Source organism: Sturnus vulgaris, chromosome 16 (assembly GCF_052056855.1).
Source record: "Sturnus vulgaris isolate bStuVul1 chromosome 16, bStuVul1.hap1, whole genome shotgun sequence".
Lineage (NCBI taxonomy): Eukaryota > Metazoa > Chordata > Aves > Passeriformes > Sturnidae > Sturnus > Sturnus vulgaris.
Genome location: NC_142258.1, coordinates 16,078,931 through 16,106,131, shown reverse-complemented (window position 1 = coordinate 16,106,131; position 27,201 = coordinate 16,078,931). Strand labels below are relative to the sequence as shown.

General features: G+C 45.1%; 3 protein-coding genes across 11 annotated transcripts in view; 1 reads left to right on the top strand and 2 right to left on the bottom strand.

The window, feature by feature from the left end:
• Positions 1–7,767, bottom strand: part of TMEM204 (transmembrane protein 204) — a 28,167-nt gene extending 20,400 nt beyond the window's left edge. Inside the window, exon 1 of the mRNA XM_014890218.2 lies at positions 6,663–7,767. Within this exon, the coding sequence (XP_014745704.1) occupies positions 6,663–6,942 (280 nt within the window). The 5' untranslated portion in view covers positions 6,943–7,767. The remainder of the gene's footprint in view (positions 1–6,662) is intronic.
• The window catches only part of IFT140 (intraflagellar transport 140), a 92,472-nt gene extending 68,947 nt beyond the window's left edge, over positions 1–23,525 (top strand). For 5 of the 6 annotated variants that reach the window (XM_088174712.1, XM_014890210.2, XM_088174713.1 and 2 more), the window contains exons 19-29: positions 14,662–14,839; positions 17,029–17,219; positions 18,226–18,321; positions 18,658–18,790; positions 18,880–19,023; positions 19,410–19,538; positions 19,743–19,925; positions 20,619–20,825; positions 20,986–21,198; positions 21,278–21,444; positions 22,365–22,982. In XM_088174712.1, coding sequence (XP_088030838.1) covers positions 14,662–14,839; positions 17,029–17,219; positions 18,226–18,321; positions 18,658–18,790; positions 18,880–19,023; positions 19,410–19,538; positions 19,743–19,925; positions 20,619–20,825; positions 20,986–21,198; positions 21,278–21,444; positions 22,365–22,710 — 1,987 coding nt within the window. In that variant the 3' untranslated portion in view covers positions 22,711–22,982. Of the gene's footprint in view, positions 1–14,661; positions 14,840–17,028; positions 17,220–18,225; positions 18,322–18,657; positions 18,791–18,879; positions 19,024–19,409; positions 19,539–19,742; positions 19,926–20,618; positions 20,826–20,985; positions 21,199–21,277; positions 21,445–22,364; positions 22,983–23,054 lie in introns of those variants that run through there. The other variant, XM_088174715.1, reaches the window with a different exon arrangement.
• Positions 12,662–27,201, bottom strand: part of TELO2 (telomere maintenance 2) — a 30,813-nt gene continuing 16,273 nt past the window's right edge. For 2 of the 4 annotated variants that reach the window (XM_088174716.1, XM_088174719.1), the window contains exon 20: positions 23,353–25,020. In XM_088174716.1, the coding sequence (XP_088030842.1) occupies positions 24,917–25,020 (104 nt within the window). In that variant the 3' untranslated portion in view covers positions 23,353–24,916. Of the gene's footprint in view, positions 12,924–21,505; positions 22,663–23,352; positions 25,021–27,201 lie in introns of those variants that run through there. The other 2 variants (XM_088174718.1, XM_088174717.1) reach the window with 2 other exon arrangements.

Below are 27,201 nucleotides of genomic sequence, written 5' to 3'. Positions count from 1 at the left end.
TGGGCTCTATTTATAGTCTTTCACATTTAATTTCTTCTGTGGATTTAAACTTGTGGTATTTATAGTGTTAGCCTCTTTGAGTATGAATTAGGAAACACTTTAAAAGTACTTATGAAACAAACTAAACCAAATGTTGGCAGTATCTGAGTGCACCTTTGCATAACTGTGTCACTCGGATCATGGGAAGGTTTAAAGAGATGCTTATGTGATGCAAATGTATATTGATGGTCTGAATAGTCATTAATTTTTCAAAAGTGAAACAGATCTGAATTTCTTTTTTGCCTTGTACCCATTCCATGTGATTATGTTGTTTGCAGGTCTTACTGTCCTGAAAAGGAAGGTCTCTCCTGCTCTTTTTAAAACAATCTTTGCAAGTAGCCATAGAGCTTTCAGCAACAAGAGTCCTCAGTACGTTCTGTTGCTGGATGAATATCTTAAAAATTATGAAAGCATGGATAACTCAAAAATTATTTTGCTTTTTTTCACCTCCTGGGAGGCTTTCTGAAGTATGCAATTTATGCTTTTTTCACTTAAAAAATAGTAATTTAAGGAAGAGGAAGGGAGCAGGGAAAACCCCATCTGTTTTGGCACAATTACAATAATGTTCTGATGTGACAAACTGGTGGAATCTTCCAACCCTTTAAGTATTTTGAAACTTAACCATTCAGTTCATCTAAGTGTGAACTTGACATTTGAATACTTATTTTGAAAGGCAGACAGATATTATTGGGGAGAGGAGAGTGTGGTTGGTGGGTGGTTTTTTTAACAGCTTCAGTTGTTACTTTTGGAGTGAAGACATAGCTCTGTTAACTATTTCCAACATTAGTGGGACCCATAGCTGGTCTGTGGGTTAGAGAGGGTTGAATATTTGTTTTGAGAAGTATTCTCTGACCAAGGCTGTTGACATGGAGACCAAGAAGAGAAGAGAAGGAGACAACCAGGAACAAAACTCCGCAGCTGGGGAAAGTATTTTGAGAAATGTCCTGGGAAGAATAGGGGTGGAGAACTATCCACCAATGACCACTATGTTGACTAATTGTGACCAATAAGAAAGTGTAAACTGTATAGAGGGTATAAAAAACAGTGCGATGTTGCCCCTACAGTGACATCTGGTGATGCCTGATGTGATTTGCGGTGGGACTGCAGGAGACCTGCCAGGGGGTGGGGAGCCAGCAGCCAAGGTGGGATCAGCAGTGAGTCCAGACTCAACTGACAGTGATATATAGAATACAGGTGAGCTGCTGAGAAAGAAAAAAAAAAAAGAGAGAGAGAAGGAAAAGGAAAAAAGGGCAGTAATGTATCATGTCGGGGTCACCAGATGTCGCGCTAGGGGCAGGTGCGACATACAAAAGGCACACTGTATTTCAGAAGGCTAAATATCTGTTTATTACAACACATAAGAAAGTGCTTATGGTTAAGTAATGGGCTCTTGCAAACCCAACATTGAAAGCCTTCAATACAGTGATCAGTTTTTACAGACACAGCTATTTCTGGTGGGGTATGAGTTGTCTAGATATCATGATTTGCTTCTTTATAAACCTCAGCAGATTTTTCTGTACTGGTGGCTTTGATAAATGCATTAATCTGAAATTTTCAAAAGCTCCAGAGCCATTTTCACTCATAATGCTTTAATTGATTTCAAAGTCTTGATGGCAAGAGTAACCAAACTCTGATTGCTCTGACAATATTTCTGTGTAAGACTTGTGTATGTACTACATTGAAATGTATTAAGTTCATTTTCCTGTCCTGAATCCCAAGGAGTTTTGCACTTTTCCAAAATGCGTACACGGAATTGCACCCCAACATTAAAATGAGCATTCACTCTTAATTGAAAAGCCATGTCTCTCCAAATTCATCTCTATTTGCCTCCGTCATTAAATGAGTAGTGTCATTTATTCAAATATTGTTCATATTTCAGATATTAGGATGGGAAATCAGAAACCCTGAGCTGCCAGCTGTCCGTGCTGCCTCGTCTCTGTGGAACAGCCTGAGCAGTACAATACATATAATGTGTATCATAAGGTTTGGGGCTTTTTTTAATCTGATGGTAGTTCCTGTTCTCCAGATGCACTTGGCCTCCCTTCTGGGTCTTTATATATGGAAATATTATATATGTAGACAAGTAACATGTCTACAGCACACTCAGCTGCTTGACTCAGCCTGGCTTCCAGCTGGCCAAATTCCAGAGAAATTGGAAATTTTGGAGACATTGGAACTTCATGTAAATGCAATGGACATGGGTATTAAGGTGAATGGCTGCTTCTGTATCAAATCTCAGTTCCTCATTCCCACCCTGAGCAGCATCCTGCCTCAGCCACCAAATGTCCCTGTGTCCATGTGTGTGCAACAGTCATCTGTCCAGGCTGGACAGATGTTTACCTGGGTTCCCTGTGGCAGTCATGTAGCTGCTCCTGATGCTGTGCCTCTCTCTGGCATGAATTACAGTCCTTGTTAGGACTGCAATTCCCACAAGCAATCCAACTCTGAGCATCAGAAGTTGAAACACACATCCTGCTGTTGCAATTTTCCTCATGTTTCCTGAGCCCTGAAGAACCCAGTGACGTTTTGTATCTTTTAGACTTGTTCCTATTCCTGCATTTCCACATTGTTCCTAATGTTCTTACAAAGACGGACAAACTATGACCTTGGCTGATGAATAAATCATCTCCTTGTGCCCATCCAGAGAAAGCCTCAGAGCATGGCAAGCCTTAAGGGCATATTTGTACCCTGCAGTGTGGTTAAAAGTATCTAAGTTGATTTCAAGTAATCTGGTGTGTTTGTGCAGTGTTCCTGGCATGGTACTGGGCCAGGACCTAGGTGGCTTTGAAAAGAGTTGGCTCTGAGAGGCATCACTGGTGGTGTAGGTGCATGTTCTGTCCACTCAAGGTAGCTTACATGTCCCTGTGTGAGGCCACACCACTGGGTATGTTGCCTTTGTCACACATGACATGGGCACAAAGCTCAGTGTTGACTACTCATTACCCCAGCTCTTACTGAGACGGTGAGGCTACTACCTCTGGGGTTTTTCTGAAGCATTTAGAGATGCAAACAAGAGCATAATCTTCCAAATTTTTTCAACAGCTCTGAAACTGCAGCTCCATAATCTTCGTCAAATGTCGTTGCTTACACTCAGGTGACAAGAGAGTTAGTCTACCTGGCCAGGTTTCCTTAAAGTGTTTGAGGAGGGGCTATGCAATCTGAATTGTCAGTGAAGCATTTAAGTTTGTATCATTCAGTGGTTTGTCCAAGTTATAAAAGCTTAGATTGATTCCCTCACAGCTGGGCTGATTCTCAACATAGGTGAAGGTTTCAGATCTGAGAGTTTATTACCACTAAAAAAGGAGCCATCTCACCCTTCCTTACAACTTTATCACGTAGTGTTAACAGCAGCACTTGTTGGACTCTGATACCACAGTTTAATCCAATGAAAAAAAACCCACCAAAAACTCCATCCCACCCCATGTCCAAAACTTCCACCCTAACCTGGAGATTCTTTGGCTGCTAGTCATCTGAACGACCACAGAAGCTTTTCAGCATCACAGGGGGTTGAAAGAGAGGTGCAGGGCTGCCCAGCAAGAGGATGAGAAAGAGAAAGGTAGATAAAGACAAGTGAAAGGGCCTGGGATCTCTGCTTCCCAGAGCAGTGAGATTTGAAAGACAGAGTTGAAGTGCTTTCCCATGGAATCAGTTACCCAAGCTTCTGATGATGTGCCTTGCAGAAGTAGTTCACATTTCAATGCTTCATTTCCCTGTATTTTTAATATATTTTGTTCCTGTCCCTGGCTTTCTTTTTGGCTTTTTTTTTACATTTCTAGGAAGAAATCCTTTCCTGTGAGGTTGGTGAGGCCTTGGCACAAGGTGCCCAGAGAAGCTGCGGCTGCTCCGTCCCACTTCTAGGTGTTCCAGGCCAGGATGGACAGAGCTTGGAGCTACCTGGGATAGTGGAAGGTGTCCCTGCCCATGGCAGGGGGTGGGATGTGATGGACTTGAAGGTTCTTTCCAACCCAAACCATTCCATGATTCTGTGATTTCAGCGGGAGGAAAGAGCAGGCAGAGAAAGTCAGTGAAAAGCAAATTCTAAGAATGTACTTCTCTCTGCCAGGGAGGAAGGCAGCTCACAGTAGTGCCTATAGTTGGCCGTTAGTTACATACTGCATGTACAGGAGTCTTTAGTATATGGACAAGCAAATTCCCAAAGAGTTTACAGTTTTTCTGTTGAACTGTGAGATAAATAGCTTGCCTCTCAAATATGTGTGTCTGTATGCGTATAAATACATTGTTTTATATGAGCCAGATTGTGGCCTCTTTCACATTGCTATTGGTAGAACAGCTTTTCTATATTGTTCTACAAATGGTATCCAAAATACTTCATGGTAACTCAGTATTGAGGAAGGCTTTTTTTCCTTCATAAAGTTATTTTTAGAGATGTGTATGCATATGCTTACACCGCCCCCCCCTCCCCCCTGCATGTCTGTGATTTATCTACAGACAGATGAGGATTGCCATAGGTACTACTAAAATAATGTGTGATTTCTTAACTAAAATAATGTATGATTTTTTATTACAGAAATACAAAACCAGGATGCAAAATCAGGCTCATACTGACCGTGTGTACATACATGGAAACAAAATTGTCATAAAAATAAATGCTGTATTTGCTACTGAGTTTGTCATTACACACCTGTATACCGGGGATTTTCCTTTCAATGCTTTATCAAGATTCAGAATTGGCCTTTGCTTGCTATTTGCTTCCAGATTCAATAGGGAATGGATGCTTTACTCCTATACAGATCAAGTCCCTGGGCTTGAAAAGCCTCCTCTTTAAATTATAATTTTTAACAGTAGTTGTCAGATAATTCTTCTGAGCACTTGATCATGCTGTAATTATTACTTGGAAATTTTCACATTTTCTGTCACATTATCCTTCTATTTGACATCAGAAACTGCTACCCAGATTGTTCTGCCATGAAAGTAATACCTCTCACCTTTAGGTACCACACACTTCCTGACCTGCACACAGCAAAAAATACAAGCTTGTGTGTTAAAAATGCTGTAGGAGCCAAATTCATTGTGCAGGAACTCGTTCCAGTGTTGAGTACATAGCATGTATTCTTACTATTTGTGAATGGTACACATGTTCTTCAAGTTAGAATATGGCTTATCAGTATTAGCTGGGGAAGTGATTCCAGAGATGAAGCTGCAAAAACACACAAGGAACTTCTCCCACAGTCTGATCCTTTTTGTAACCATTTGTTGTTATAAATGTTATTTCAGTTAAAAAAGTATTGAAAGGGTAAGGACTTTAAAACATTTGAGAAATTTTCCATCTGTGATTTATGCAGGCTCAGTATTAGCAAATGTACAAAAAATATTTCTGCATAATTTTGTTGAAAAATATGATCTGGAATGGGTCCACATTATAGCATTTTTAAAAGAAATTCCTCTAATATTTCTTTGGTTTCTCTCTAGAGGGATCTGAGAAACTCCAAGGACCAATTTCTCTTTCTCCACATTTCAAACCATGAAAAAAATCTGGGTTGAAATCATGTGTGTTACAGATGCTGCCAACCATCCTTCAGAGGTGCCAGAGCTGTTTATGAGCATCCTTGAAATCTTGGGAGAATCCTGTGGTCAGTCTAGGCATGAACTTTACAACCATTTGTTCTGTTAAACTCCATGCCTTGAAGGGTGCAGCAGAAGCACTGATCGCCCTTTGAATGGCTGCTCACAGCCCAGCTGCTGGCAGTGGAGGGGGTTTAGGGGAAAAGCCTCTTGGCACCAGGGTAATTGTGGTCCCAGCCACGGTGTCTGCAGATATTTTGGACAGGTCCCTTCTAACCCAAGCCTTTCGTTGATCCTGTTCCAGCACAGTTCTGCTCTGGGAGAGCAGTGTTGCACCATTGATGCTATGAATGTGGTTCGTAAGGTTTATTATTTATAAATCAGTTCTGTAATCCTCATGTTATCCAATAATTTTCCTTAGCTCAGTGTAAGCTATTTGCATTTTTCAGATCCTACAGTCTGTGAAAGTGCAAAATGAAAAATACATCATGGGTAATGATTAGTCACCAAGTTGTATATTAATTGTATTTTTTTCACCAAGAATAATTATACATTTTAAGACCTCTCTCAATTTTACATGTTTTTACCACAACTATTTCTGTCTTTTCTACTCCTGACATTTTCAACAAAAACAAACAGAAAGGAGGAAAAACTCATGTCGTTCATTGCAATACCTTTTTGAGTTTGGGTTTGGTTTTTTGTAGTTTTAGGGTATGCAGAGCAACTGTGGTTGGTGTTATACTGAGGAGGAAGGGATATCTTATGGCAGGAGCCCCAGAAGGAGAAGTGAGCCCAAGATGTTTCCAAACTTTAGGCTTACACTTCTTAAATCATTTTTTCAAAGCAGATCGATTCCTGGGCTATATAAACCAGGCAGCACCATGCAGATTGCTGGTTTTGAGGAGGGAGAAGGAATTTAGTTAATCACTGATGGACATCATGTTTCTTAATTTCTGAAATTAATTTATTTGGGAATGAATGTGAAGAGGTGTTTAGACTAAGACAGATAACATGATTTCAGAGTTAGGCCACTGAACTCCTGGGGGACCAGGTGCACCCTATCAATCGTGTCTGCAGAGAAGATAAGAGGCTCCACTTACGTTTGACAGTGCTGCGTGACTCCTGGAACCCAGCCGACTCTGAACCCCAGCCCAGGGCTTCACATTCTTGCTCCTCCCCTTGCCCGTGCCTGGCACTGATGCTTGCACCCCCTCTGCTCCACTCTGCCAGCCAGCACATCCTCCAGAGCCCCACACTACGCTTGCGCCCATCCTCCAGCGTTTGGTACACCCAGTTGGGGCTAAAGGCAGCCGCGTTGTTAAGGATGAGTGAGACCAGGGCTACCAACACAGCTGTGGCTACCAGTTTCTGGATAGTCATATCTGACTGTCAGCTTGCCGCCAGTCTCTAATTGCAGACGACACGAGGTCCCAGTCAGCTGCAGCACATTGAACCTGGGCTAGGAACAGTCGGCTGTGCTAGGGTGTTATGGGTCGCTAGAGGACATCACCGTTCATTCTTGAAGTCAACTCCAGGGGGATTTCTGACCAAGGAAATGAGAATTTTGTGAGGTAGATAGGAGAATTCCATAAAATAAGAACACAAAGAAGCTTTGTTAGGTCTTTCCCAGCGCTGGCTTATCCACCTTCTTGGACTTTGATAAGTAATGCCAGTCCCGTGGTGAACTGGATGACAGGGAGGTCCATTCCGTGTTGGATGGGGTGAATCCAGACAGAATCCAGTCTCAGGGCAGGAGAGCCTGAGCTGAGGTGGGACAGAGATGGGATGGGATGCTCACTGTAGCTTGCGGAGCGCCGGGTCCTCCAAGACAACTGGTGCTGCTCCAAAAGCCTGGGTTTGGGTGCAAACTTCAGAATATCCTGCAAACGGTGACAGATGTCATTCTCTCAAAGCCAAGCTGAGCCAGAGGGGAATGCGATCATCCCAAAGGTGATCTGCAAGTTTGGGGTATCCCGAGGAGGTTGCTCTGTCCTGTCCCTCTCCGAAGAGCCGAGCTGTAAGTCCCGGGACGAGAACAACCACTGCAGTGAGGAAAAGGCCCCCCCCCACCTCCCCACCAAGAGGAAATGGCTGTTTTCGTGGCTCGTTTTGGTGAGCCTCAGGGCGTAGTCGACTGCAAAAAAAGAGCCACTGCCACGGCAGTCAAATATTAACAGGATGTGTTTCCTGAAAGGAAAAGACTGTGGAGACTTCTAAAGTTGTCCCTCCTCCCCTCGGAGAGCCCCCTCCCTGCTTCACGCCTCCTCCCCTCGCCGCTGCCCCCGGCAGGTCTGCCGGGACCCGCAGCGTCTCGGAGAGCCCGGGGAGCACAGCGGAGCTCCTCAGGAAAGGAAGAGAAGGAAATCCCAGCTTCAGCCTTCGGGGCATCACCTCTGTGGAAGCGGATCGAGGAGAGGGATTTTGAAATACTTTTTGCTAGAAGCAAAACAATATTGGGGTTTGCTGCTGGACAGTGCGGCGAAAGTGCTGCGGGGGGTGCCCTGATGCCCCCGTCCTCTCTGCACCATAGTAGGGATCGTGGCAAATAAATAGGAAGTATAAAATCTCGAGATTCTCAACCCGATAACAACCCAGTTTGGGTGTATCTGTAAAGGCAGGGGCAAGTGTTGGGGTGTGGGTGAGGTTGAGAGGCACAGCCCATGCCCGAGTCCTGGCGTGAGGCTGCCCTGCCCGTTCGGTGCCCAGGGTGTGGAAACTCTGCTGCCGTGTGCTTCACGGGATGTCCCTGCTGACAGCCCAGCACGGAATGGACCGCATAGAGCACGGCAGGTGCTTCTCTGATAAACTCTTTAAGAGAGTTTTTGAGGGCACTCCAAACTGTCCTTGAAGCTGGATGTTTCCAGAGCAGTCGTGCCCAGACTGGCACTCCAAGCGGCTCTTTGCTGTTGCCATCAACTGCCTCAGCAGCACGGGGACGACGACAGGGATTCTGGTGGGTACTGCCCTGCGGTGCTGCCTGGGGTTATGTCCCCCCTGAGCTGAGCCTGGCACAGTTCTTCAGGCTGCACTAACAGCGCACGAGTGTAGCATTGCCTTCTACACACTGAACTGAAGGCACAGCATCCGGTCAGCACTGAGACCTGGCACAGACCTGCCTCGCCACAGACTGCCATACCTGAGGGGCTGGCACAGGAGTTCACATCCCTGTAATCAATAAATTAGATTAGAAAGTTATTTAATTTTATTTTATATTTTATTTTTACATAATTTTGCCAGGCAAGAGGCTTTGCCCCTAACCATCCAATTTGCCCTGACCCAATACACAGAAAAAAACTGGTCTGAAATTTTTTGCAAGGCAACATTTTATTTTCAAGGCTTGTTTCTGTGAGAATGGAGGGGAGGGAGTGGGGAATAAAGCTGATGTGCTCCTTTAATTGTTTTTCAGCTCCTGAAGTTGAATGTACTAACCTGGCTATGAACTCAACCCTCCTCCATGTGCTTTGATAATTTTCAATCATTAAACAAATTAAGCTTTAAGTACTTTGAGCATCTTTATCTCTTGAAAGCATCTTTGGGTTTTCTTTTTCCCTGTGATTGGTCACATTTCTTTACATTTCTGGTTTTAGAACTTCCAGTATAAATACACCAGTGTCTACCATTCTTCAAAGAAATTTCCTACCAGTAATGACCATCTTTGCATATTTTAAACCCCTTGGATTATTTGTTATTATGATTCTGTGTTTGTTATAAACCAGGGATTCAGCAGCAAGGCAAATGATGTTTATATGCAGATAACGCCAGGAGAGATGTACCTTTAGGGAAATGTCACACACCTGCTTCTGCCTCCCCCTGTTTGATTTTTGTGATTTGATGAAGTCTGAGTATGTATTTTCAGCAGGGCCCAAGCTTCCTTCTCATGTAACATTAGAAACAATAGCAATTATATTTTACAAAGGCTGAACAAATCAGTCTAGTCATGAAATCATAAACGTTGGAAAAGATCAAGTCCAGCCATTGCCCTAGCCACAGACCCATGTCCCCAAGTGCTACATCCACACAGCTTTTAAATCCTTCCAGGGACGGTGACTCCACCACTGCCCTGGGCAGCTGTGCCAGTGCCTGACTACCCTTTCCATGAGGAAATTTTCCCTAATATCCAATTTAAACAGTATGGGAATCCTGATCCTTAATAACAAACTACCTTAGTGAATGTTTCTTTGCTGACAAACAGGCAACAGGATGTGCATTTTACAGCACTCACTGAATTCTGTGGGGCATAGGGGTTTGTGTCATATAGCTCAAATGGAGCCATCTCTTGGTGTTGATTTTACGAAGGGCAAGTTTGGAACAAAGCTATGTATTCAATGGGATATTATAGATAGATTTCGTGCTGCTTTATCAAATTATCTATTTCTGCCAGGGAAGAGTTTTTAGGAGTAGCCTCATCAGCTTTCAGTGTTTGGGTCATACATGAAAAATGCCTGACTTTTCTTAGAGTAGCCCATATACTATCATTAACACTATCAAGAGTCTCATTGAACTATTACAACTTTTCATCTGTTACTTAGTTCCTTGTTGTCTTTTAGTCCCACGGAAAGATATAACCAGAATCCCATAAATGCATTTTAAAAGCATCAAACCTAATTTTGCTACATCAGATAAAACCTCATTTTCTCAAGTCCTTAGAGTTTTCCAGTCTAGTGGAAGGTGTCCCTGCCCATGGCAGGGGTTTGGAACAAGATGGTTTTTAGTGTCCCTTCCTACCCAAACTATTCTGTGGTTCTGTGATTATCTGTAATACAACATTATAGGATGCAACATTAATTTGTTATACCTAATGTGTATATTATAGGGTCCAGTTCAACAAAATGGGGCCCAAATTGAAAAGAGATTTTTTTTTACCCTGATCCTGATCAATGTTCATTTTCCAAATACAGCCCATTAAATAGAGGGAGAAAAGGTTTTTCAGTGAGATGCTTCAGACATAAATCTCCACCACTTCTAAATAATATTTCATTTTTAATCTTCAAACTTTCATGGTAAATATGCAAGGAAAAATATATGGGAACAGAAGGGTTTGTGAGATCAGACTGTGGATGCTGTAAACACAGTTCCACAGGAAGAAAAGAGAGTGAAAGGTCAGATACAAAGCAAAGAAAGTTTCATCAAATATGTGGTAAAATTTGTGTCCACTCTTAAGAGGCATCAGCATTTGCTTCCCAAATCCCTGGCACTGTGGATGTGTCCTGGAGCCTGGGAGCGCAGGGTGCAGCAGAGGATGGTGTATCCCTGTGCCTGGTGGGGGGCTTGGGGCTCCCAGGCTGCTTGGGCTCTCTTCCTATGGCTCTGCTCCCACTGCTGCTGTGCCTGGGCTGCATTAAGTTTCCAGCTTTGGCTGATGAAGTACAGATGTGAGAGGCTTTCCAGAGGGGATGAGAAGAGGAGGAGGAGGAGAAGAACAGGAAATTACCAGAATCAGAGTTGGGGGCAGGGGAAAGTATTACTTGGCATTTTATATGGACAGCAGGGCCAGGTCTGGGAAGGAGAGTTGCTGCCTTTTAGGGATGCATGGACAGATTCAGCTTTCTCACTACACTGGCAGCTGTTGGGAGATAAACTGTGGTTTTCCCTGGGATTTAAATGAACTTGTTATGCACCTCCTGTTTCTTGTTCCTTCACCAGACCCACATCCATCTGTCCACATTTCTGAGAGGCAGCAAAACTTACCCTGGTGCTGGAGGTGTGTGCCTGCCAGGGAGGTTGTACATCTCGTTGGTCTTTGTGAAACACAGAGAGAAATGGAAGTGGATTGTGGGTGCTCCCAGGATCCCCTCCCCTTCCCTACCCTTTCCTCTCCATGTACCTTATCAGAGCACTGTCCCCTTTGTGAGGGATGTGTCTACTGGGAAGAACCAGTCTCTGCTGCAGCTCCATGGGGACTATGGCTATTGCTCTGCCTTGTGCAACTGCTCCCATTAGGAACTGCTCTGGACAGAGCAAGCCTGGGTTCCTTAGGTGAAACACTCCTTCAGGTGTTTCTGCAGGGCAGAAGCAGGAGAAGGGATAGTCAGAGGGAGTCAACGGTTTCACCTGCCATGGGTTCTTGTGCTGGTGAGCTGCTCTGATCATGTTTCTCAGAATCTTGGAATCATGGAATGGTTTGGGTTGGTAAAGACCTTAAGGACCATCTAGTACGAACTCTCTGCCATGGTAGGGACACTTTTCTTTGGTGTCCCTCTTATCTCTTGCTGTGGTCTCTGTGCTGAGTGAGTCCATGCAAGCTGTGCTCTGCTGTGAACACTCCCAAATTCAGTGCCTTTGGTGCAGTTTGAGCCTGGTGTGCTCACCCCCTGCCCAGCTAGGGTGGCAGAAGGCAGTGTCTGCCAGAATAAAACGAGCTGCAGAGCACATCAACTGCAGATGTTTCCCCCTTTGCGTTTGTTGCTGCCCCCAGCGTAGCCATGGCTCAAGCCTCTCAGGTTCATTTTGCAAATGGTTTGGAGTGGAGGAGAAAGAGGTGGCATGGCAGAACTCTGGCTCCTCAGGGCAGAGGGACTTGGGTGTCCCCGTGGCCCACAGGCCGGTGTGTGGAGGGCAAGAGCTCCCAAAGAGAAGTCCTAGGGGCAGCAGCTCCCACTGAATTTTGATATTGGCAAGAGTTGTTGCCATCCAGGAAAGCATAACACAGATGAGAGATGATGAGCAACATCTAAATCCTGCTGTGACTCTCTGCACGCTGTTATCTTTTAACTTTGTACTTTAAAATACACTGTGCAGTCTGTTTCATCTCAAAAGTTTCCACTCCCTGTAGTCTAAATAAGAAACTCATCTGCTCGCCTGTGTGAGCCCATGAACTCTCATCTTCCTGCATGGAGGGAAAAATAAAGACTTTGATTTCCTTTCAGAAACTCACTGTTAGTCAGCTTGACAAAGCCCAGCACAGACATGCTTTCCTTCACTCAGAGCCAACTGGCTGTTGGCAGCTTCTTCTGGCACACTGCAGAGCTTGGAAAATGAACTTCTCCTCAAGTGTGGTGAAGCACAGCTGTGCCCAGGCACAGCCCTGAGCAGCTTTTCCTAAGGACAGAACTCAACTGTCTGTGTTGGTCAAAGCCAGGTGAACATAATTAACATCATGTTAAACATGTCAATGTTCTTTAAAGGTGTTTTTCCCACTTTTCCCAATTCCAGGTACAGATAGTGTCTGGAATAAGAGAGAAAACTGTTCCAACTTTTCAGAAATTAGGAAGGTCACATCCGCTGACACAAGGCAGCATTTCTGTATTGAGTGGTGATGCGCAGAAGGATCTAGCACTGGTTTCTGTCAGGTCCTTCCAGGTCTGAAATTACCATGCTATATTTCAATGTTCCTTTTGGCTCCTCAGCTGGAGAGCTTGGACCTGTGGAAGAAGAGCATGAAGAGGCTGTGTTTGAATACCACTCAGTTGTAAGAAGGGCAGCACTCAGACATGCATTTCTGCTTTTCTAAACCAGAAATACTTCTGATTTTTCTGAAAGTTGTCCCTGCTTTATCACTTCTGTTCCTTTTCTATTTTCTCTATACTGTTTGTCCTCAGCAAAGTCTGTATCATGTATTTATGTTGATTACTACCTGAAACTTTTACATGAGTTGCACTGCAAGTGAAAGATGCTCTAATTCTAAAGTAAATTATGCAAAGGATTTTTCCTGTGCCTTTTCTTAGGGTATGTGTTGAAGAGCACGTCGTTCTGCTGCTTCCCCTTAAGTCACTTTCTCCTGTTGGTACAGGGCTTTCCCACAGCCACTGGAAACAGTGGCAGGTCATAAAGTGTCATTCTATTCTATTATTTTCTTCTTTTTCCCCTGCTGTTAAAATTTAGGTCTTTAATTTGTGCTGTGTTGGTGCCTGAGAACTGCACTGACCATACCTCTGCTGAGGGTGACATTGAAAAAAACCTTATTTTGAATGCTTATGGTTTTTATTAGTCAAACATGAAATTCTGAAGAGCCTCAAATATGAATAGAATCTGTGAAGGTATTGGCTTGTCCCACTCTGTCATCGTGTCAGTTCTGTCGTGGTCCTTCTGCTGAGCAATTGTGCCAGCCATTTCAGCCAGGAGCGTGGTCTTCAGCCTGTCCTGCCTTGCATGGGCAGGGGACTTTGCAGTGTTAACTGCAAGCACATAGCCCTGAGGAATTCTGGTTCTGAGCATCACAAAACTTTTGGTTTTTTCCCATTTTATCCAAGTTTTAAATTAGAACATGGTTGTTTGGTAATTTTTCTACACATCATTCCCTATTACTAAGTACAATTGAGCTCCTAATAGTTGTTCAGTATTTAAACTACTCCAGACTGCAGCAGGAGATTTCCAGTGTGAGGTTAAGACTTTTTTCATAATTTTAATTTTGATTTCTGAACATCTCTGTGGGACTTGTGACTGTCTATAGGCTGCAGCTACAACAGGATGAGCACATGATAAATGTTTATATATGTGCAAATTGGACTGGTTTGGGTTGGAAGGGACCTTAAAGACCATCTAGTTCCACCCACCCTTGCTTTGGGCAGGGACACCTCCCACTATTTCCAGGTTGCTCCAAGCCCTGTCCAAGCTGGCCTTGAACACTTCCAGGGACTGGGCAGCCACAGCTTCTCTGGGCACCTAGTGCCAGGGCCTCACCAACCTCATAGGGAAGAATTTCTTCCAATCTGAATCTTCCCTTTTTCAATTTAAAGCCATTCCACCTTGTCCTGTCCCTCCAGGCCCTTGTCCCAACTCCATCTCCAGTTCTCCTGGAGCTCCTTTAGTCACTGGAGGGGGCTCTTAAGTTCTCCTCAGAGCCTTCTCCAGGCTGAACATACCCCCCTCTCTCAGCCTGACTCCAGAATAGAGGTGTAGCAGCTGTTGTTTAGACATTGGTATAAATCAAATCCCAAAATATTTCCTTAAGACTGGGATCATTTAGCTCAAGAACTGACCTTTGTGTGGCAGCCTGCTTCTGTTCTTCTTCAGTCTTCACACAGCTATTGGAGTATCTGTTGCAGTCACCCCATTCCCAGTGTACTGATGGTTTCCCTCTTCACCCTTTCTCTCCTCACACCTCACCTGCCTTCCAGGTGACACAATAACAGTTTTCTTTTTCTTTCCCGTTTCCTGCAGTGAGGCTGTATGGGACAACATGGCTCGCATGTGTGTGAAGACTCAGAGGCTCGATGTTGCCAAAATTTGCCTGGGGCACATGGGTCATGCAAGAGGAGCCAAGGCACTGCGAGAGGCTGAGCAAGAGCCAGAGCAGAAGGCCAGGGTGGCTGTGCTGGCCATTCAGCTGGGCATGCTGGTAAATCCCACAGCCAGGCTGTGAAGAGTTTATATCAGACTCTGAAAAATTACTCAGTGAAAGAAACTGCTACCAAAGGAAGCATCATTTAAAGATTGTTTTATGTGTGAAACATTTAACAAAAAAACCTCATTTCTGGGGCATAAGCCTCTTCCAAGCTAATCTAGGTTTCACTGGATTTAAAAAAGGCTCTATTTTATTATAGTTAAAATGTTTCAACAAACATGTTTTAGGCTCTGGAGCTCTGATATTTAAGCTCTGATACAGAACACAAGTTCCATTTTGAAATTATTTGTTTCTAGAGTGAAAGGCTAGAGCTGTCACAGAGTTAGGGCTGACCTGAGGTTGTTGAAGGAGTTTAGGCAAAATAGACCTTTCCTGCGGGGCTGGAGAGCTCTGGTCAGTCACATTCATTGCCTGTGCTCTCTCAGGGATGCCTAGCCACCCAGACTTCTATCTTGACTTCTCCTACTGTGTGAGCAGAAAGTTGGTTGGATCCAGCTCAGCCAGAAGACAAGATCTGGCTATCTCTCGTTCCTCCATCTGGAGCCCAACCTGGCAGCAAAAACACCCCAGAGTGAACCTTGTGTCTTGTGTCTAACTTCATTCCCCTTCACTGCCAATAGAACTGAGATCTAAGCTGGGTTTGGGATCAGCATTATCCCAAATAATGGATATGGATTGAAAATTGACTGGTGCTAGTTAGAGTGGAATTAGTATTCCACTAATTTAATAACTTCAGCAGTGATCCATAAGAAAGCCAGAAATTTTTAGTTTGGTCGCTGTAGGAGATCTAGGTTTATGATCCATCAGAGGGAAAAACTGGGAAAGAATTTATGAAATAACCCACTCTATAAGAAATACTGAATTAGATAAAAAATAGCAAGGTTCTGTGACAGAAAAAGTCAGTTTGGGACCATGTTTGAGGAGATGCCACATCCTGGGGGCCTGAATTTGGCAACTCCTGTCTGTATATTCAGGGCAAGTACAGCTAGAATGATCACTTCCAGCCTTTAAGTATCTCATTACAGAAAAAAAAAAAAAAAAGATGAACTGGAACAGGTTCAGAGAAAATCAGTGCAAATTTCTCAGCTCCTGGAAAAATTACACAGAAAAGGAAGTCTTGAAAATTGCCAAATAATTAGAATTTGGCTTGAAAAGGTATTTAGCAATCTAAAGTTATTTGATAAGTATGAGAGAGAATGAGACAGAGAGTAACTGTTCTGAATTAAAGGTAAGGAAAAAAGAAAATTCAAACTAAATATTTGTAAATACTTCCTGCAAGAGAAAACTATAAAGCTGAAGTGTCAGTGCTTCTTGTCTTGGATATTTAGATCTGTTTGGAGAGGTGGAAGGGAACTACAGCAAAACAAATGCAGTTCTGCTGCTTTTTTTCCATCTCTTACAGAATCCTAGGGCAGGCATCTTCCTTTTCCACTTTCTGTGCTCTTTAAAATTTGAAACAATAAGAGACAGAAGGCATTTTTCTGTCTTGGACAGATAATCTCAATTTACTAAATATAGTGTTCAGCTAGACAGCAGTTGGGTGGAGCAGGAAAATGCTCCTTCCATGGGAGTTAGTACCTCTCAGAGAATAAAAATAATCGTTCCAAATTTGTTCGCCCTTGCGTCAGCATTGGCAAAATTCTCCTGTTCTAATTCCATAATAAATTATTAACATTTATTCCCAGGAATGGACCTCAGTTTCCACGAACAGCATTGCCACCTCTGAGACCTGCTGGGAGGTCACAGGGATTCCCTGGCTCACAGCACCTTAATTTCAAACCCTGACTGCCAGGATCTCCTAAGCCTCACCCCAGGGTGGGCAGCATGGTTGCTAGCTGTGTCCCCACCTAAGCATGTCTCCATTTTTTGTGATTCACACTCCTGATGACAGGATTTGATCATTGATGACTTACTTGTGTCACTCTCCTCCCTCCCAGTCAATCCTGTACAATAAATGTCAGGATCTGAGTGCTTTCCTTATTTTTACATAACCATCTTGTTTCCCAATAACATGCTATCCTAGGCCACATGTATTTAGTTGGTTAAACCCTCTGCCTGAATGACTGTTGCTTTAATTGCATTGCAATCCCTGCACTAATAAACTGCTCCAAGATGCAGTGCCTGGTGTGACTGACACGCAGCGTGGTTGGGGCTGACAGGGATTTTGGATGTTCCTCTCCCAGGAGGATGCAGAGCGGCTCTACAAGGCTTGCAAACGGTATGACCTCTTGAACAAGTTCTACCAGGCCTCCAACCAGTGGCAGAAAGCCATCGAAACGGCCGAGGCTCATGACCGGGTTCATCTGCGCACTACCCACTACAACTACGCCAAGTACCTGGAGGCAACTGGGCAGCAGAGCCTGGCGCTCACCCAGTAAGCACCAGCTGGGGGACTGGAAGCCTCTTTCTCCTGTGGACATGGGTGAAGGAGGATGTTTGATGATGACCAGTAAAAAATAATTAAAGTATTTTCCTGTTTCTGGTGCCTTCTATCTCACAGAGTGAAAGCATTCCCAGTGAAATCTCCCAGCACCCTCCCATGCAAATAATGCATAGTGTCTAAAAGGTCAAGAGTCTGTCAGGGCCAGTCACCCCACTCATATCCAGTCCTGTGTTTGTCTCTGGAAGACCACTGCCATCTTTTCCTTCCATTTCCATGACAAAAACAATTACTTGCTTTTTCCAAGAGTCCCAGACACAACTGCTGAAGCAGAATTTAGTTTGACTTGGTTGCTTCTAGTGCCTGATCCTCTCCCATGGCTTCCAAGTCCCATGAGAAGTTAGGGGAGGCTATTTTTGATGTCTTGTATTTCTTGTTTGAGATCTTGTTTTTATATGAGTTTTCCAATATGAAAGTTCCCATCATCATCATCATTATCATTCAATAAGGTCAATTCTGTTCAGAATCAAAACAGAGCTCTGCTGTGCTCAGGCAGACCCACTGATGGCCATGATGGGCAGTGGGATTAGGAGAGTTGGGTGCTGGGCTAAGGGCAGTGACCTCCCAGCAGTAACAGAGACTGATGTTACAGTGGGTGGTATAATGTGGAGCCTGGGGTATTTGTGACCTGTCCAGTCAGGTGTGCTTGATGCTTGGGGAACTTTCTGGAACTACTTTGGGCCATCACTGGCACTTTTAAAGTATTTCCTGTGCTGTGGAGATCACACCTCCCTCATTCCAAGTACCACTTGGCAGTACCACTGAACTTTTAATTTTTGATGGTGCTGGTTGACTGCAACTGGTCTTACAGTGAACTTATGCAGCTAAAACAGTTGTTGTCAGTTGATGGCTGGAAAACAAGATTAAATGAATGTTTTACACATAGAGAGTTAATAAGGAGGCTGACATTTCATGTCTAATATGTTCTTCTTCTCTACAGCTATGAAAAGTCAGACACACACAGGTTTGAGGTACCTCGAATGCTCTCTGAAGATTTACAAGCCCTGGAGAACTACATCAACAAGATGAACGACAAGTCAGTGCTATGCTTGTTCCTTCTACACGGGGCTGTCAGGTCTGACATACAATTTGTGATGAGGCTGAGGATGAGAGAGTGTGAATCCTCTCAGTCTCATTCAACCCCTGCCTTATCCACTATGACCCTTTTCAGGTTTATGCTGCACTTGCTCAAGAACTGCCATATTGGTTATCCAGGCTGACTTACATAATGCAGAACTTGGGAGTGTCACACTTGGGTTGAGATAAAGAATGTGTTCTAAACAGTGTGTTCAGTCTTCAGTTCAAGCTCTCTAGGAGTGAAAAACAGCATCAGGAAGTTCTTGTGCTGCAGTTAATACTGTTGCTTTTCCAGGAGCCTCTGGAAGTGGTGGGCACAGTACTTGGAGAGCCAGTCAGACATGGAATCTGCATTAAAATACTATGCACTGGCTCAGGATTATTTTTCCCTGGTCCGTGTCCACTGCTTTCAAGGCAACATTCAGAAGGTAAGGCAGACTGCTTCCACCTGCTTCCAGAGTTCTCATTCCTGGGAGGAGCATAGACACAAAGTAAAGCTGTGCAATTCCCTCTGCAGGCTGCTGAAATAGCAAACGAAACAGGGAATGGGGCAGCCTCCTATCACCTGGCGCGGCAGTACGAGAGTCAGGAGGACATCAAGCAGGCCGTGCACTTCTACAGCCGGGCCCAGGCGTTCAACAACGCCATCCGCTTGTGCAAGGTACTGCGTGCCCACACCAGCACACGCTTCAGCCCTTTGGTGCTACAAGGTGTCTGTTTGTGCCCATTCTGTCCCATAAGACACTGCCTGTTCTTGGACAGCCTTGTGATGTAGCTGCTCCTGGTTTCTGCTGACCTCTTCTACCAAAGGTGGATCGATAAAGGCTTGGTGGTTTGGAAATATATTTTCTTAAACAGCTCATCAGAAACTCCCTGAAAGAAATAATCATAATCAAAGCTAAAAATCACTTTGGGTTGCAGAGGTTTTACACAGGAGGGGGAGGGAGTTTAATACTATGTGACAGTATAAAGCCACAGGCTTGCCAGAAGTTGGAATTATGAAATTTGTGTGTGCACACCCAGCGCCAAACCTTTGCTTTTGAACAGGCAAATAATTTAGATGATCAGCTGATGAACCTGGCTCTCCTGAGCTCACCAGAAGACATGATAGAGGCAGCCTGCTATTATGAGGAAAAGGGGGATCAAATGGACAGAGCCGTTATGTTATACCACAAGGTAAATGCTTTTTACTAAAAACCCCCGAACTTTACACTGAAGCAGTTCCTACAGCAGAGGAATGTTAAATCAGCTGTGGTGCTTACTAGGTCCTGTTTATTAGCCATTTTTTCATGGTGAGTAATGCTTTATTAAGCCACTCCAGGGTGTCCTGGCTCTGTAGTGCTCATTCTAGTCTTTTAAGCCTCATTCCTAATTTTGCAGGCAGGACACTTCTCCAAAGCCCTGGAGCTGGCCTTCACCACGCAGCAATTCGGGGCCCTGCAGCTCATTGCTGAGGACCTGGATGAGAAGTCCGATCCATCCCTGCTCACTCGCTGCTCTGGGTTCTTCATTGAGCATGCTCAGTATGAGAAGGCAATGGAGCTGCTGCTCACGGCCAAGAAGGTGAGCTGAGCCCTCTGATCCCCTGTGCACAGGTAGAGGAGCACAATTGGTGTGTACCTGTGCACAGCCATTCATCTATGCAGGTAAACAGATATAAGAAACACTTGTAAAGTTTCAAGATTCCTCTTAAACCAGTGATTCAGGGACACTGGCAGCTTAGCCTTACCCAAATACTGGGTACCAGACCAGTGCTGTGCTCACTCCTCTTTAACAAGCTCCTATGGCTGGCTTTCTTCCACATTTTGCAAAGGTACCATACCCCTTTTCTGCACTACAAGCTTTTGTATAGCCTATTCAAAATTTGTTCATATATGGAAAGTACCAAAATATTTAACAAAATCTTTCAATTTATTTGTATTTGCTAAAAATGTTATTATGGATTATGCCTAACAAACCTGACTTGTATGTCTCTGAAACTCATGCTGAGAGTCAAAATGGCTGACTCTTTAGTGGCATTCTTGTGTGAGACCAGTGGTGTCATGGAAGAACAAACATGTTCTTATTAGCAAACAGTGTGTGCCTGAACTGATGTTCAGGGGCTGATGTTGACACATGTAACTACATCCCAGTGTTCCAGACAGAGCATCCTCAGCTGCTTATGTTCCTAGCTGATTGCTGTACCTTACACCACAAGTAAATGCAATGTATCATGATAGTGTTTGCAACATCTCTTTGCTCTCTTGCTCCCATCAGTACCATGAAGCTCTGCAGCTCTGCCTGGAGCAGAACCTGACCATCACCGAGGAGATGGCTGAGAAGATGACAGTCTCCAAGGAGTCCCAGGATCTCTCTGAGGAGTCCCGGAGGGAGCTGCTGGAGCAAATTGCTGACTGCTGCATGAGACAAGGCAACTACCACCTGGCCACCAAGAAATACACACAAGCAGGAAACAAGTTAAAGGTCAGCCTGGCTAGCCTCAAAGCAAGTGTTTTGAAAAGTAAACCTTGAAGCAGACTTCTTACAGTAACTGCCTAGATGAAACCTCTGAGCCATCTTGATGGTGTTTTTGCATTTACAGTACTTTCCCTCTCTCCCTCTGTGCCACTCTTTTCCTTGCCAGGCTATGAGGGCATTGCTGAAATCTGGAGATACTGAGAAAATTATCTTCTTTGCGGGAGTTTCCAGACAGAGAGAAATTTACATTATGGCAGCCAACTACCTGCAGTCACTGGACTGGCGTAAGGACGCAAAGATTATTGCGAATATCATCAGCTTCTACACCAAAGGAGGGGCCCTTGACCTCCTGGCAGGTTTCTATGATGCATGTGCTCAGGTACGGCCCTTTCTGTGACTGCTGAAGGTGTTTGGTTTATTAGCTCTGGGGCAAGACCGTCTCCTTTCTCCTCTTGCAGGTAGAAATCGATGAGTACCGGAACTATGAAAAAGCCCACAGAGCACTGACAGAAGCATACAAGTGCCTTTCCAAAGCAAAGGCCAGAAGCCCTGTGGAACAGGAAAGCAAACTTGGCCACCTGCAGAGCAGGATGAGTCTGATGAAGCAGTTCATTCATGCTCAGAGGTGAGCTGCAGCATGGAGAGCACAGAAACTAAGTGACAGAAATACCATACTAGAACAGAAGTTGTAACAGCACCTAAAATTTAATAAATAATTTGAAGCTTGCTGGAAATAGGTACATTTTTCTAGCAGGGAAACCATAATATGATTTTTAAAAGTGCATTTAAAACGTTGCATTAAAGATGGTAAGGTAACCTGAAAGAGAAGGAGATAGACCAGAGGTATAACCAGAAAGGTGATTATAATAAAAATCACAGAATCACAGACTGGTTTGGGTGGGAAGGAACTTAAAAGACCATCTTGTTCAAAAAGCCTGCTATAGGCAGGGACACCTTCCACTACCCCATGTTGTTCCAAGCCCCATCCAACCTGACCTTGGACACTGCCAGGGATCCAGGGGCAGCCACAGCTTCTCTGGACAATCTGTGCCAGGGCCTTCCCACCCTCACAGGGAACAATTCCTTTCCCATATCCCATCCATCTCTGCCCTCTGGCAGTGGGAAGCCATTTCCTGTGTCCTGTCCCTCCATCCCTTGTCCCCAGTCTTCTCCAGCTCTCCTGGAGCTCCTTTTTAGGCCCCGGAAGGGGCTCTGAGGTCTCCCTGGAGCCTTCTCCTCTCCAGGTGAACACCCCCAGCTCTCCCAGCCTGGGTCCAGATGGCTCCAACCCTTGGAACACCTTCATGGCCTCCTCTGGACTCACTCCAGCAGCTCCATGTCCCTTCAGTGCTGGGACTGCAGGGCTGGAGGGACCTCAGCAGGTGGGGATCTCATCTGAGCAGGGCAGAGGGGCAGAATCTCCCCTTCCCTCATTGCCCATGCTGGCCAATCAGCCTCAGGAAAAGGGGAGTTTCTGGGTTTTGTTTGCCGGATAAGCTGCATGCTCTCCCTGGGCTGTGACACTTCCATTTTGCCCTCTCCTAGAGTTTACTCTGAAGACGCTGAAGAAGCAGTCAGGCAGTGTCAGCTGCTCCTGGCTGAACAGGACTTCGACGATGCCATCCGGCATGGTGATGTCCTGGGATTTTTGGTTCAGCATTATACACAAGTGGAGGAATTCCATACAGTAAGTGGTCTTAATTCTTCTAATCTACAGAACCCATACTGTCCACCTGTGCAGCTTAGTGGAACATGGCTCTCATGCAGGAAGATGTTTCATGGTAGGAGCCTAAAGATGCAGCAGGGTGAGGCACAGCTCAGGAACTTTATCCTATTTTTCATTCTGTGGGAAGAGAAGACAAAAGGAAAGCTCACAGGACACAGAGCATAAATGGTGGTAGATTCTTAAGCATTCCCAGTGATTCAATGAGAACAGAGGGTCTGGGTGCGTGCCTCAGCAATGCCACCACGCTGTGTTTGCCACCTGGCCAGAGAAGAAAACTGTAAAATAGCAGTTACTTGAGGAAATAGTGAATCCCTGCTTCAGGACAGATGTGCCACACACCCCCTGAACAGGTCCAGTGCCTGCTGCTCCAATGAAACATGAGGGTGCCAAGTGCAAGTTCCTCCAGCTGTGCTGATGAACTTCACTTTTAATGTGCAAAGCACAAGAAATGGTTTAATAGGGCCCCTGTGGCAGTGCACCCTCTGACACTGATCTCTGCATTCCTTTAGGCTTATCACTACCTGGAAGAGATGCAGAAAAGAATTCCAGCTGCAAACCTGAGCTACTATGTGTCCCCACAGACCATGGAGGCTGTGCACCAAGGAGCTGGTGTTCCCATGAGCCAAGCCCTGGCCTCAGCACACACTGCCCACAGCAGCACGGACGACAGGGAGGAGGAAGTGGCTGATGAAGTGGAGGACTCCTGACAATGAGCACTTACCAAATGCAAAGCTGACTTTATTGCCAGCTCATTTATTCCATCCTCATTAGGGGGCCCAGATCAGTCACATGCTGTTGCCACACAACTTTTTGGTTATTACCAAGAAATTTATTTTTCCTGCTTGACTGTACAAGCAACAGTGTTAGAGTTAATATATTCTCTCAAGCACAGCATACAACGATTCACATGTACATCCTGTTAGAAAGCTGGTTTTAGTATTTTAATAAATTTGAGGCAGAAAAAACCAGTAAGAACTGCATATTGTAACTTCACTTCTTTCTCAGTACAGAAGAGCTGAATAACCGAGGTGGAAACTGCGAATTGCCTTTCAAGTACAACTCTGATCTGCTAAGGTGCCCATCTGTGATTCCCTAGAAGTGAGACCTTCTGAAAACAATCTCCATCCCATTTGGGTAGAAGCTTGGTTAATAGTCAAAATACCCAGTCCTGCAGCTGAAGGCAGAGTTTCCCAAACAAAAGCTTCTGTGTTTAAATACATCAGAGGATCATGTGGGATAGAGCAACCATTTACAAACATCTATAAGTAAATCTCAGAGTCACAGAATGCCTTGGTTAGAAGGGATCCTGGATGCCCCCTGGCCCAACCCCTGCTCAAGCTGGTCACTCTGAGCAAGTGAAGCTTCTTTCTTACTTTGAAGCTCCTTCTCCAAACACCAGTTACATCAAGTCACTCTGTACTGGTCAGATTTTTGGAGGCCAATTTCTTCCCTGGCACAAGCAGGACTGAAGAGAAGTGAAGCTCAGTGTAAAAACCAAGGTTCTGCTCATCTCTCTGCTTGTCACCCTGCCCTGCCAAGGGGTATCAGGTCACTCCTGTTTCTTACCAGCCAGCTATTACACTTAGAATTCTTTTTCATGTTTTCTGACTTGCTTCAAAACTTGAACATGAAGTTTCTAAATTGCTTTCAGGGAAGAAGGGTTGGGGAGATTTTAAGGTCAAAATCTGAACATTAATTTTCTTTAGTAGAAATTAGAATTAGAAATTCTTTAGTAGAAACTTACTTCTGTACTAAGATTATACAAAAATAACTCCCTGACCTATTCCTTCCTAACCACAGCCCAGCTCTAGCTTAGACCTTTAAAGTCTGGCACACTTTTCAGCACTTCAGTGTAGCTGTCCAGTGCTTGCATCCCATCAGCAGTGCCATTCCTTCCACCATGCCATCCCTTCCAGCAGCAGACAAATGGCTGCTCCCGCACACTCCAGCTGCTTGGGGACACGGGAGCCTTTGTAAGGTGCAGGTCATAGTGGCAAGTGGCCCTCCCTAGCCCTGCTGTTTTTCTGACAAGAAGGCTCTGTAAGATCTTCCCTGTATTTTTAGCCGAGTGCTCGGACCTGCCAAGGTTATAAATAGCTGGGGTGGGGGCTGGGGGCTGGGGGCGTGTGAGGATGGCAGGACTCGCCTGCCTTCCTGCATCTGTACATGCTGTACCGGATACCCAGAGCTCACTCAATTGGCCTCCACTACAAAGTCCAGATGTCAAGTCAGGCTCGCTGGCTTACAGCTCAGCACCCTTCCCCCTTCTTCCTCTCCTACAGTCAGGTGACTGCTGAAGAGGCCCCAGCAGTGCCCAAATACATCCAGCTGGCAAGAGCACAAGGTAAAGGTCATTTCTGTTACCCTTCAGCTAGGAAGGAACAGCTTCAAGTTTCTTTTTCAGGTTCTCCATTAGCAGCAAGTTTTGTAGGGCCAGCCTTCTGCAGTCCCCATCAGGATCTTTCTCCATCACATCTGCAAAAGAAACAGCCGCTGTTAATTGGAGAATGGAGAAAAGTGCCCTTAACACTTCTCACTGTTTTACTGACAATCACAGAACTGAACAGTGTTTGCACCTACAGCTGGACTGGACTTGCAGGAACTGCACTAGGCCAGAAGGCAGAGATGCATAAACTTGATCATGTAAAGCAGCATAAATTCAGCCAAGCCCTGACTGCCACATGGGGTATTGCTCCAGACTTGCAAGAGAAACAAACAGTCAGTTGGTCTGAAACATTACAGAAACTGCCTGACCTTGGATCCCATGGGATAATCTCTGTGCCAGAATTTGTACTTGTCACCTTGAGCTGCACGTGTGAATGAAGTCTGCAGCTAGAAATCCACTTTCTCCAAAGTCTGAAGTCTCTACTCTGTCATTCTTGCAATCTAAAATGGTTAGTGTTCCTTCCTGAATTTGGGGTCATGATGCCATTCCAATGGGGAAAGGAGACAGGCCCCAAGGTTCAGCTTATTCTCCACTCTGAGACCAGTCTTCTGATAAACGAGTTCCACACAAGGGCAGTGTGAGGCTGTTCCCAGCAGCTGTTATTCCAGGGGCCCTTAATGGGCCTGCAAAGTAACAACCAGGATGCATGCAGGATGTCTGAGCAGGGGAGCCTGGAAGAACAGGGAGCCTGTGTGAGGATATCCTGTACGCACGAGCAGTGTGCTGGGAGCCTGGCACTGTCAGACCAAACACATGACTCATGTCACTGGAGCAGGGCTATTTATAATACAGGGAGAGCTGCACCCTGGTGCTTCCATACTCCCTCTGCAGAAGGCAAAAAGGGAGGTTACAAGGCAGACTGGAACAAGCTCAAAAGCTCAGAGTGCTTTTGGTGCTGTTTTTGTTCCATGAGCATGGATCTGGCACTGCTGGCACTGCATGGAGGCACAAAGCACTAGAGTGTCCTGTTGGCCCTGTCATAAACCACACTTACCCGTGACCTAGCTGCACAGCACTTGCAAGGGGTGGGGAATTCCCTCAAAGGCAGCTGCTGAGGAATCAAAGGGACCATTTCCTAGAAGCGTTTAGATATTCCCTCCCTCCCCCAGGAAGGATCAGGCTGCTCAGCAGCAAGTCCAGCATGGCAATTAAGGGCAATGATGGACAAGTCCAAAGTGGATTCTCGCCTCTCTCCATAGCTGATATGTCCCAAAGCATCCAGTAAGTAGATAGTACCAGGGCTGCAGCCAACAGGTTGAAGGGCCAACAGTCAGTCATAGGACACACTAGAGCAGTTTGAAGAGGTCCTGATGGAACAACAAACTGAAAGAGGTCTGTGGATTTCTACTAAGCACTTCATGTGCCACTATCCCACTGTTCTCACTGTGCTTTGGCCATGGCAGAGAAACACAGATGCTTTAAGCTGAAACCTGAAGTGGCTAAAAGGCATAGTAGTCAAGGCTCTCATGCAGGACAGTTTGTCATTCCTAGCTACAGCACAGCTAATACATGACACCTCTTGCAAATCTTGTCTGGAAGCGACGTGAAGCAACAGCCAAGTCCATGAGCTCAGATCTGTGATTCAGTCACAGAGGCAGGTCCCTAGTGCCAGACTTGAGCTGTTGGAGCAGCCGGGAGGGCCTAGTACCTCCCTGTGCAACTGTTCCCCCAACAGCCTTACAATAAATAGTAAAGGCGCAGCCCAAGAAGCTGGTGTGTTTCAGGAAGCAGCTCTAGAAGCCCTTTAAATTGCAAATTGCACCTGACCGTATGTGAAGCTGAATTCTTTAAGGCTTCTGAATGACTCCTACAGCAATTTTCCTTTCTCTGGTATACCCACAACAGTTATTTTATCCTGCTCTCATTCCCACCAGGAATAACCATGCAGCTTTCATGCAAAAGCACTAGACAGGGCTATTACTCTACCTACAAGCATGAGAAGATGCTATTATCTTGGTCATGCTCCTCCTCCCCAAAATAACTCACTGAAAACAGATTATGCAAACCCTCATGCTGGAAATACATTCCTGAAAGGCTTCGCTTGGTAACAGCAGTGTTAAATGCAAAGACAAGCAGATTGCTGAGAGCACATTGTGTCATGGGAAAAAGAAGTCTTCGGCCCCACATGGCAGCTCTCTTCCTTTCAAAGGGCACAGAGCACCCCAACCTGCCAGGATCCGAGGCCAGCTGGGTCAGTGTTGCTTCCTGCT